Source organism: Lathyrus oleraceus, chromosome 5 (genome assembly GCF_024323335.1).
Source record: "Lathyrus oleraceus cultivar Zhongwan6 chromosome 5, CAAS_Psat_ZW6_1.0, whole genome shotgun sequence".
Taxonomy (NCBI): Eukaryota; Viridiplantae; Streptophyta; class Magnoliopsida; order Fabales; family Fabaceae; genus Lathyrus; species Lathyrus oleraceus.
Genome location: NC_066583.1, coordinates 351,738,091 through 351,750,192, shown reverse-complemented (window position 1 = coordinate 351,750,192; position 12,102 = coordinate 351,738,091). Strand labels below are relative to the sequence as shown.

Sequence of the window (12,102 nt, the reverse complement as noted above, 5' to 3'; positions counted from 1 at the left end):
ATCCTTATTCTTCTTCTCGCTAAGACTCTTGTAATGAGCAGTTCTAGCCTTGCTATCTTCATCAAATATCCGGCACTTATTAACCAGTGTAGGAAACCTACGAATCTCCTGGTAACCAATACCTTGTTTGATCTCGGGACGCAACCCGTTCTCAAACTTGACACACTTGGATTCCTCAGCATCAGCAGCATTATAATGAGGACAATACTGCACCAGCTCCTCAAACTTCGAAGCGTAATCAGCAACAGACATGTTACCCTGCTTCAGTTCTAGAAATTCCATCTCCTTCTTACATCGCACATCAGCAGGAAAATATTTCTCCAGAAAGGCCGTCTTGAACCTTACCCAAGTCATCTCAGCACCTGGTACTTCAATTCTCTGGCGAGTATTATCCCACCAGTTTTCAGCCTCTTCAGATAACATATGCGTACCAAACTGCACCTTCTGTGCTTCAGTACACGTCATCACCCGGAAAATCTTCTCAATTTCCTTCAGCCAAATCTGAGCACCATCTGGATCGTAGCGCCCTTTGAATGTAGGAGGGTTATTCTTCAGAAACCTTCCCAAATTCTTAAACTCATCGACCGGCGGATTCTGCTGCGCCTGCATAGCCTGCGCCATAGCAGCCAAAGCCTCAGCAATCGCACGGTCATTTTCTCCAGCCATACTCTGCACAACACAACCACAACCGTTAAATATCGACAGTGTCATTTACACTAATCGACCAACAGGGAAAACATCGCATTATGACTCGACTGGACTGACCATGCTCTGATACCACTAATGTAACACCCTTCTACCCAAACGACATATTTAAAGAATTTATCAGAGTACAACATGTAGAAGAGTTTACATTTCATTCAACTTAACACTCATCACTTTACAACATAAAAATATTTCATTTATTTTAATAAAACTTCGCAGCGGACAGCAACACAATTAACGATTTATAAAAATGTTTCAACAAAACATATCAATAATTTAGTCTTCATACACAACTTAAATAATAATATAATCTCTATTGAATCCCATAACCCCGGTGTCACATGACCAGAGCATTGACTCGACTCTGTAGAATAACTCTACACTTATTCTTCACCTCAACAAAAGCTACTCCTCATTATCTGCACATTGCTCATCATAGATGAACATAAACACATGCAGAAGGGGTGAGAATTACATTATTAAACAATAATATAACGACAGAATATAATATGAATAATTTGCACATATGTCAACACGGATCATCACAATCATCATTATAATCAACAAACTCATGAATATCAACAAAACAACACATCAATTGCAATGCACACACCCATGCATGACTCAACACGACTCGGTATACCCATTTTGTGACCACTACAGGATCACTACTCCCAGATTCACCACCATAGAATCCGAGTTCCCCATAAGGAACCAAGCCTCTCAACAAGCCCGGAGTCAACAACATCATTGGAACTCAGTCCGTTCATCACTAGGCATCGGCCTTTCATGAATGCATGCACATCAAACATGCATCATAATCAACATAGCAACAACAACATCATATAGTCATGTTATCATCATCATTAATAGCATGACATACAACTCAACAAAACAACAACAACATTACAACGATATCACATCTGGGAGTTTAAAACGCGAAAGCTGTCCGTCAAACTGATATGGCGAACGCCGTTAGGCTAATGGTGAACGCCATTAGCGTTAAACGCTCTTATTCTGAAAACTGTCTGTCAAACTGATATGGCGAACGCCGTTAGGCTAATGGTGAACGCCATTAGCGTTAAACGCTCTTATTCTGAAAACTGTCTGTCAAACTGATATGGCGAACGCCGTTAGGCTAATGGTGAACGCCATTAGCGTTAAACGCTCTTATTCTGAAAACTGTCTGTCAAACTGATATGGCGAACGCCGTTAGGCTAATGGTGAACGCCATTTAGCGTTAAACGCTCTTATTCTGGAAAAAGGCCCAAATGGCGAGCGCCAAAGGCATAATGGCGAACGTCATTTGGCTGTTATGTGCATAAACAAGATTTTAAGCGCAGAAACAGTGGACGCGCGGCTTCTAAGCCTACAACCCAATATCAACATTTAACAATCATACATACACAACATACTTCGATTACAATGTATATAACGCCACCATACTCACAGATCGGACAATTTCCCTCAAAAACCACAACTTTCCCAATCTCCCTAAATTCCCCAAATTTATCAACAACCCAATCCTATATCATGTAATTGCTCGCATATTATCGTTTAATAAGGTTCAGACCCCTTACCTCTTTGGATTGAAGGAAGTTCTGAGCAATCTTTGGCCTTTTCCTCTTCCTTCTCTTTCTCTTCAGCGCTTCTCCCTTTTCTGACTCTGAGGCAAAATACGTGAAAATGAAAACCTTCAGTTATCTCCTTTGGCCTCTTTTACCCAATTCCACTTTTACCCTTCCACTCTTCATATTCCAATTATATTATTTATTTAATTATTATTAAAATAAATAATATCTATAATAATAATAATAATAATAATAATCCAATAATTCAACTTTATTTAATTAAATTAATAAAATACTATTAACTCAATTAAATAATTCTCTTATTTTAATCGGGGTGTTACATTAACACCCTGGGTTAACCGGTTAACGCAGACAAAACAGCAGTTCCTGCGCTAACACAAAGCAGAATGCAGAATTCTCCGCATTTTCCGCCGTTGGAGGACTTTCGGACCTCCGATTCCAATTCCGTAAAAAGCTCTACGTTCGGGAAATTACAACACACTCAATTACAGGTTCAATTTCAGTTTTTACACAACATATCCATCACAATTTTCAGCATTCAACAATCCCAATTAGGGTCAATTCAACGGTTTATCACTACCCATTACATGCTAACCCATAATACCCATTAAACGACGATAAACCCCCCTTACCTGAGTTAATCCGGCAATCTCTAAATCTCCAAGCTTTTCTCTTCTCCAATCTTCTTCCTCTTGCTCTGCCTCTTTGCCCTTTCTCCACTTTCTCAATCGCTTCTCTGTTTCACGTGAAAACTTTCTTTTCCAAATGAGACTCTTTCTCTTATTTCCAACTTATATATTTTCCAATAATTATTATTCCAATAATAATAATAATTCAATAATTCCAAAAATAATAATAATAATAATCCAATTATCTAATTAAATTAATAAATATATTATTAACTTAATTTAAATAATTATCATATTATTATCGGGGTGTTACACTTAACACCTTTTATTTGAATGTTCCTTTGCAAAGAAGATTTGGTAATGGTTCTACAACATCATTAACATGTCTATCCCTCCTAAAAGTTTGGGAGATTGGTGGACAACTTGTTCCATCAACAGATCAAGGCAATGTTCTTTAGTTATAAAAGTCTCTCTAACTTACATTCTAAGCAATATATGAGAGGTTAGGAACTCTCAAAGATTTAGAGAGAAAACACCTAGCGCCATCCACACCATCAACAAAATCTGAGCTCATATTGTTTTAACAATGACAAATTATAATCTCACAACTTCTTCATCTTTGGATGATTTCAAAGTCATCAAGGCATTCATCATTGAGGTCAAAATCCCTCTTGCTCCTACGATCCAGGAAGTGACTTGGCATCCTTCCCTTATTGATTAATTAAAATGAAATTGTGATGGTGCTTATCGTCATGATTCTCTCCCTGCTGGTTGTGGTGGTGTTGTTAGAGACAATTAGGGTAATTTTCTGCTTAATTGTGCTGATAAAGTTGATTGATCTTTTTCCTACCTTGCTGAATTTATTATTGTCATCAATGTTATGACTATAGCCATCAAGAGAGGTTGACACAAGCTATGGATTGAAACAGATTCTTCAAATGTGGTGCTTGCTTTCCACAAGCCTACCTTTCCACCTCGGCAAATAAGAAATCAATGGTTTGGTTGTTTGACTCACTTTGCTCACAAACACCTTTTTTCTCTCACATTTATACAGAAAGGAGCTCATGTGCTGACTTTATGTCTAATCCAGGTCTCGCTTGTAGTTATGTCACCATTTTGACTCCATTCCTAGTGGTAGTAGGAATGATTTTGTACAAAATAGGCTAGGAATGTCTTTTTTTAGATTCTCTTCTTTATGACGGGCCTTTATATTTGCCTCCTCTTTTGTAAGCTTCTTCTTTTCAATATATGAGGCTTTATTAAAAAAGTTATACTTTTGACAAAATTATTCTAATTACTTATCAAACAAAAAATAACCCACATTTTCAATTTTATTTTCAAACTAACCAAGGTTTCAAAAATATTCTCAATCTACCCTAGTTTCAAACAAAACAAATTGGAACGCAAAGCCATTGCTGGATGAATTGGCACCTCCATTGTAAAATCAAAAGGTAGTGCCAGTTGAATTAGTGACTCTATCTAGTCTAGCTAATGCCATTGGCTCTAGTGCGTTAAGCTTTAAGTGGTGGCACCAGTTGAATTGGCGTCTGTGTGCATTGCTAAAGTATGGCGCCAATTCAACTAGCAACATGGTATAATTTTTTTGATAAAAAAATAAATAATAAACATTAATATTTAACTTAAAATACTTTTACAAACACTAATAAGGACGACCGGGTTGGTCATGCAGTTGATTCCTTCCAGATGTTTGAGGACTTGAGGTCCCAAGAACATCACCAGACTCCCTAATAAGTTCTTGCATTTCTATGTAGTCTTGTGTATGCAATGACACACTGTCATGACTGAGTTCGTAACCCATGCTAGAGTAGTTGAGTTGTGTTGATGAGATTATTGGCATACGACATATACGATTGAATAAGGACATGAGTATGATGATTCGTTGGAGAAAAGAAGAAATGAGCGTGGTGTTTAGTAACCCTATGTTTGTTGCATGTCTTGGTGATGTAATGTTTGAGCGTTTTGGCTATGGTAGGAAGAAGTGTTGGTGTTATGTGTTCTTTGCGTGTTTTAGCTATGGTAGGGTGATGTGTTGGGGGCATATGGATGTTAGGTGTGTTGATATTAAGCATCTTGTTGGTGATGGTATGAAGTATGCTCTTGGTTTTGTGGTTGGGTGTCTGACATGTACTGGTTGTGGATTTGAGTGTTTGTTGGTCGGTAATTTGGTTGGGTCGGGGTGGTGAGTAAATGGTTTGGTAATTTTGGCGTGAGGGGTTAGATGATGAAGCTTATTGTGTGTAAGTGGTTTGGTGTGGGTCATATAAATACCTATATTCTGAGACAAACTTAATTGCAATCGACCTGTACCAAGCCATATAAGTATTAGTTGGTTTAGTTTCGGTTGGCATCATAGGGTCAGATAAGACTCGTTGACTACATAGGCTCCATTTACGACACTCAGATTTAGCGAAGTCCTTCCAATTGTCAAAGGTCCATTGGTCATTAGTTATACGTTGATGCCATTGACCGAGGCATGTCGGGGGATATGAAATTTGTTGAAAAAATTAGCGCTAGTTGAATTTATTATTTTATACCCAGTTGCCAGTTGAATTGGCGCCACACTTTAGCAATGCACACATACGCCAATTCAACTGATGCCGCCACTTAAAGCTTAACACAATAACGCCAATTGAATTGACTAGACTAGACGGAGTCACCAATTCAATTGGCACCACCCTTTGATTTTACAGTGGAGGCGCCAATTCATCTGACGCCGACTCTATGTTCTAATTTTTTTTTGAAACTGAGGTAGATTGAATTTTTTTAAAAACCTAAGTTAGTTTGGGAAAAAATCGAAAACGTGGATATTTTGAATAAAAAATTCCATAAAAACATAAAAAAGTAAAATAAATAAATAAATAATAAAAACTATTATAGATAAAATGACCATTATTATTCAAAACATAATAAAACTTATTAGTTTCCTATATGTGTACAAAATAAAAAATAAAAAACATTTAAAAAGGAAGGAAGGTATATCACATATAAATTTACATATGTGTTATGTTAAAGCAATTAGGATAACAATTTTGGTCCCAAAAAACAATGTTTTGTGAGGCACAGTTACATTGTGAAAAAAACATTTGTGTAAAAATGTATAAATCCTCCAAATTAAACAAAACAAAACCGTTCAATCCTCACATTCAGACGCAAAATCCGCCTCTTTTTTCTTTTGCATCTTTCACTTCACTCACTTCTTCTTCAAGTTACAATACGCCATGGTTGCTTCAATCTCGTTGACTTTGCATCCCTCGGAATCCGTTCCATCCCCATTTTTCTACTCCTTCCCTTCTCCTCACTCACCTGGATTCTCGCCTTTTATCACCTTTTCCCCTTTGCGTCTTCTTCAAAAAGGTTCTTCCTTTGATCACGTTCATACCGTGAATCACCTTTACTACAACTGAGGTAACGGTTCTTTCATTACCCACATTTATTTTTTCAGTTTTTCTCAATTTTTCTTCATTTGGGTATTCGTCATTTACTTCAAGTTTGCTTCTTAGTATGACAATGGTATATAGTGTGTATATGTTTTCATGGAATTTAATATTTTCTTGATTTTTTACTCGTGTATCTGTTCCATCTTTCTGACCTGTTTTTGCCTTATTTTTCCTAATTCTAGGTTTATGATATGTCGTCTGATTTTAAGTTAGACATTGCTACTAATCATGACTCTGAAGAGCGAGGAATAGGAAAAACTATAGGTTCAAACATATCATTAGATGAAAAGGGTAAGACAGTGCATACATCTTTCAATGGAATTTATGAGCAAGGAAAGTTGTCACCGAACAACTATGTAACCAATGCAGAGAGAAGAGCTTTGTATGATAGGTGTGAAACAACTCTTTTCCACTTTTTTTTATTTATAAAAATCATCTATGTTTCAATGAAATTGCACCTATGGCTTATTTCTATGTACTGGTGTTTTTCCTTTTCTTTGCTTTCCTTTCTATTCTGTTACAAACAGGTATCTGAAAGGAAATAAAGCTATAGATGGTGATAATGGCAGTTTTCATGTTGATGATGAGGAAAGGCATCGATTGCATGGATCTGCCAAGAAGTCTGTACCACTTATCTCCGGAACAGCTTACTGTATTTCCTCTTGCAGCATGATAATGCTGAACAAAATAGTCTTATCAAGTTATAATTTCAATGCAGGAATATCATTGATGTTTTATCAAGTAAGTTAGTTTCTGTCGTTTCTTTTAGCTTTGTGAGAGCTCTAAATGATGGAAAATGATATTAATCAGGCCGTATGCGATATTTATTCTTCTATTTACTTTGCAGAACTTTATCAGTACTCTGGTTGTTGTTCTATTGGCTCTCTGTGGCAGAGTTTCAGTTGAAAAGCTCAACTGGAGGTTGGTTAGGGTTTGGTTGCCAGTGAATGTGATATTTATCGCCATGCTTGTCTCAGGCATGTATAGGTATTGAGTAAAGCTTTACTTTATATGTATCTTTTATCAAGACATGCATCGATGTTGATCTTGATAATACTCTATTTTGAGAAGTTCTACCTTATTATTGTGATGCAGCGCATCTCAATTTTGTAGCAAATGATACATCTTGTGCTGTTCCTATCCGAGCTTAATGTCTTCTGGTGCATTTTTTTTTTCAGTTTGAAATACATAAACATTGCAATGGTGACAATTCTTAAGAATGTGACTAATATCTTAACCGCAATTGGAGAGTTATATTTATTCCGTAAACGTCAGAGTTCCAAAGTGTGGACTGCAATGTTTGTGATGGTAAGTGACATTCTTGTATTACTCTCATTGATTTGCTTTTAACTTCACAAACTTGAGTTCTTTTCATTGTTGTTTAGGGTCATATGATGGCAATGCAATGTTTATGGAACCTTAATTTGGTCCGACATATATCGCTCAGCATGTTCCTGTTTTGATACATGTTTTTGAAGTTATGTTCTCCTCTTATATGTACTTTATACAGATTATCTCTGCTGTCAGTGGAGGTGTTACAGATCTCTCCTTTGATGCAGTCGGTTATGCCTGGCAGATTATGAATTGTGTTCTTACCGCAAGTTATTCGGTACGCATATTTAGTCCTTGTAAAATTTCCATATTCTGTAAGAGGCTTCTCTGTTTGCTCATGTGATTGATAATTTAATCATTGATCAAACATTTTTTCGTATTTGTGACAGCTTACCCTCAGGTGGGTAATGGACGAAGCGAAAAAGTCAACAAAATCTGGTTCTCTTAACGAAGTGTCAATGGTGTTGCTCAACAATTTATTGTCTTTACCTTTTGCCATCATCATGATATTCCTTTTCGGCGAGTGGGATTATGTAATACACGCGTGAGTGTATGTTTCTTTGTTTTGAAATTCAACGAAGCCTTCTACATTCTCACCATCGTTTTTGTTTTGGTTTCCAGCGATGTAGTTAAACTACCGGAGTTTTGGGTTGTTGCAACAGCTAGTGGACTGATCGGACTTTCTATCAGCTTTACCTCGATGTGGTTTTTACATCAAACTAGCCCTACAACATACAGGTAATTTTATGAAGTTCAAGTTCAATACAAAAAATTTCCCTGCTAAAAGTTGTGCAAAAAGGACAGAACCTAACAGAAACCATTATAATAGATTGGTAAAAACTGAACCGAATTGTTAATGGTTCGTCCAAAACCTATGTTTCTGAACCAAACCAGAACTACCTATACAGAAAACTGAAATTTACCTTTTCAAAACAAACTGATTCTCTGAAGAGTTGTATCGAATTACGATATTAGGATATTAAAAAACACCTAAAACCGAGTGTATCAAATTATGTTCCGTCAACAAAATACTAACTTTTCAGTTATTTATTTATGCTGAGTTTCTTTTATGGCCCTCCAATTTCTTTATTCTGTCTGTTATGCAGTCTTGTAGGTTCCTTAAACAAGATTCCAATCTCTATTGCTGGAATTTTAGTGTTCAAAGTTCCTCTGAGTGTATCAAATTTATTCAGCATTTTATTTGGTAATTCATCAGAACCGCTCAACATTTCTTTTTCTTCCTATTTCATGTGGTATTTATCTAGTATTTGCACACTATTTTCAGGTCTCTTTGCTGGTATATTATTTGCAAGAGCCAAGATGTCTTAAACCAGAAGCCATGATAGTAGTAACCATTGAAGTGTGAGAATCAATACATGAAAGATAATTATATACGTTTTTGTTTGAACAATACAACTGATCCGAAAACATGGAATAATAGGTATAGGATACACCTACAAGGGAAGTACCAACTATAAAGTTTTACTTTCATATAAGTAGTGGAAATTGGAAGCAGAGTTGCTAAGTTCATATTTTGTCAAAGTTAAATGTTATTATATATTTTGTTATTTATGGCTATATTTCTATAACACAACAAACATGAATTAGAACACTGAATATAGTTTCTTCTATGCATTCTCTAAAATTAACTGACAGAATTCAATTGCTAGATGACTTGTATATGCAAATATGTAGAAAAGTATTTTAATATATCTAATCTATGGACATTCTTAATGTCTCTCATATTAATAAAATAAAATAACTATAAATATTATTGTTTATAGTCTAATATTTACAACACTCCTTTAATTAAGTTAGTAAATAATATCAATCATTCCAAATTTAAATTGATTGAAGCTAGTCACACAACTCTAAAAGTTAAAACTCAAGAAAGAACGAATAACTCGTCCAACTCCACAACTCACTAACAAACTCACTAACAACAGAAACATAGTGAAGTTAAAGAGGAAGAGTAATTTTTTAAGCAGGTGCATGTATGCATGGTGTTGGAGCTTGAATGACCTCTCATTTCATTTTTGAAGTAACAATTCGCACACTCTGGGCCCATGGCCATTTAATCTTGTAAACTCATTGCAATTGGAAAAAGAGATACGAACAGAGAGGAATAATCAATCTATGAAAGAACATGAAACCATTTTGTTTCAATTGAGGTATGAGATACGGTTGGGGGAAATGAAGTAGGTGAAGTGGTTGGATTTTGCGAGCAATTCCAACCATTGATGGATGTGATTCCAGAAGCAAAACGAGAATTAATACCACACGTTCGCGTTCGCGCATCCGTTTTCTTATTCGCTAGTTGCAATAGAAAAATAGCGCACACTAGAAAATGCTTCGAATTCGAAAGGCGCTGATTCATTTCTTACCGACAATGTAACTAAGTGCTTGCACTCAATTAGTAGCGCAGACACGTCACTCGGCTCCTCAGCTCACTTCGGCTGCAAAGACTTTCTCCTTAGGCGCATGTCTCAACAACACAAAATGAGGGTTTCACTCGTTATATGACTTGACCAAACATCTCACGACACGAGATGACAAAAACATGCAACACTTGTATGTAAGGCAGTGCCATCCCGTTAAGGACATGTTTTCTTATTCATATGTCAAGGGCTAGTAAGTTTTTGCGCATTATATGTAATTAAACCACATGCTCCACCGCTTGTGTAGGTCTCTGTCAATTCCTTTGAGTTTTGATCTTGCAACTGTAATCCCCAGGCAAAATGTTTAACGCTTTAGTAGGGCCCCTGATGTCATTCCCTTTTAATTTGAAATAAACACATTGGTTCAACCGTTACTTTGTTCCACGACTGAAGCTTCCAATTCATTAGTACTGAGAATTTTTTCCTTATAATTCTATGTGGAATTAAATTTCCAGCTATCCTTCCATCCCCCCTTTATCAAGCTATAAGCCAAAAAAAAACATTCCTCATATGGACGGGGAAGTCAAAAGATTGAGAACGTTTCGTAATAAGAAGTGACAAAGGTAAAGGGAGATGTCAATTCTCACTAAACGTTCCTAAGTAAGTGTCATACCCCAATTTTGTTCGGGCATTTTTAAACTTTCATACATTCGATTTTATTTTCATTTTGCATCATCTGTATAACATAACATGTCTTTCATCTTGAATAACGCCTAAAATGTTGGCCAGAATAAATTCTCAAATATACAGACAGACTGGTCGAATCATTTCTCAAGTACATGTAAAACCAGCAGATAAGAAGTTCCAAAACCGAGCTTGTAGATGTCAGTATTATTAATCTATGATTCACGTAGTTTAATCTGGTGTGTTCGTTTTATTTTTCGATGAATTTTTCAGTCGCATTTTGATCAACATATGCCTGTTTTACCGGTCAAAATTTACTTCAGAATATGATCAAAACCTGAATGTTTTCAAGAGGTTCATTTCACACTGATCATTTTAATGCATTCAGTTTATTTTTTCGGGCATTTTTACGCACGACTTTTATTCATTTTTAGTCATTTTATTTTTATTCTTTCGTCAAAGTATTCAGAAAAATTAAATAGACTTTTCTATGTTCTTATTTTATTTTTATTATATTCATTTTAGAAGTTGCGATTTTTTTTTGATTTAATTGATTTAAATCGTTTTAAATCAATTAAATCATCTAGAAGGGGCAACTTTGACATTTTTAGAATTAGTGAGCATTTGTGTTTCTTTGATTTAATCTCGATCGTTAAATTGAGATTAATCAAAGGTCTATAATAAACTATCCATGTGTGTTTGTGTCTACAAATTATAAAAATTAAAATAATAATATTAAATAAATAAAAATCAGAATATAGCTAACAATATCCTTCCATCACACGTTGACAACTAATATAAAGAAAAAGATTCTTTCTCATCCTAAAAAGAGGACATGTGGCACGCTTGGATTGGAGGATGAAAAGTGGTCTTAGCCCCACTAAGGGACAAACATGCATTCATCCTCAAGGGGGAGAGAAAAAACCCGATTTTGGCTGAGGACCCTCCTTGACATGTTGAAAAAGGATTGATTCTCAGTTCTTCTGAAAAAGAGAGGAGATAACCTGATCTCTCACACTAACTTAAAAAAATATTATTTTTGTTTTTTTAGGGAACTTTTCTGCAAAACGCATACCCATACTAAATTCAAATTTCACCATTCATCTTCAACCAAACACGAACTCCCTCCGCCGCACACAACACCACATCCCCGATGTAACACCCCTCAAACTACTACTATTTAAATACAACATACAATTGTATAATCAGAGTAAATTAAAGCATGCATACACGAGGGCATCACATTTACTTCTGCCAGAAACAACACATGCCATGGTCACATACAAGTAACACAGATTATAAATCAAAACCAAATAACCAACAT

At 35.7% G+C, this 12,102-nt stretch overlaps 1 protein-coding gene across 1 annotated transcript; it reads left to right on the top strand.

Annotated features, from left to right (window-relative positions):
• Positions 1-5,982: 5,982 nt before the first annotated feature.
• LOC127084600 (GDP-mannose transporter GONST2) lies at positions 5,983-9,344 on the top strand. Its single transcript, XM_051025084.1, has 10 exons — positions 5,983-6,352; positions 6,567-6,775; positions 6,912-7,125; positions 7,232-7,371; positions 7,563-7,692; positions 7,895-7,993; positions 8,106-8,260; positions 8,338-8,454; positions 8,823-8,920; positions 9,002-9,344. Exons 2-10 carry the CDS (start codon positions 6,576-6,578, stop codon positions 9,043-9,045), a joined length of 1,197 nt encoding a protein of 398 aa, XP_050881041.1. The 5' UTR covers positions 5,983-6,352; positions 6,567-6,575; the 3' UTR covers positions 9,046-9,344.
• The last annotated feature ends 2,758 nt before the right edge of the window (positions 9,345-12,102 follow it).

Excerpts from the sequence above, each read along its gene's own strand:
- LOC127084600 (XM_051025084.1), top strand. The coding sequence starts at position 6,576 with ATGTCGTCTGATTTTAAGTTAGACATTGCTACTAATCATGACTCTGAA. Across the intron at positions 8,261-8,337 it reads TGGGATTATGTAATACACGC|CGATGTAGTTAAACTACCGG; the intron begins GTGAGTGTATGT and ends TTTGGTTTCCAG. Across the intron at positions 8,921-9,001 it reads TTTATTCAGCATTTTATTTG|GTCTCTTTGCTGGTATATTA; the intron begins GTAATTCATCAG and ends CACTATTTTCAG.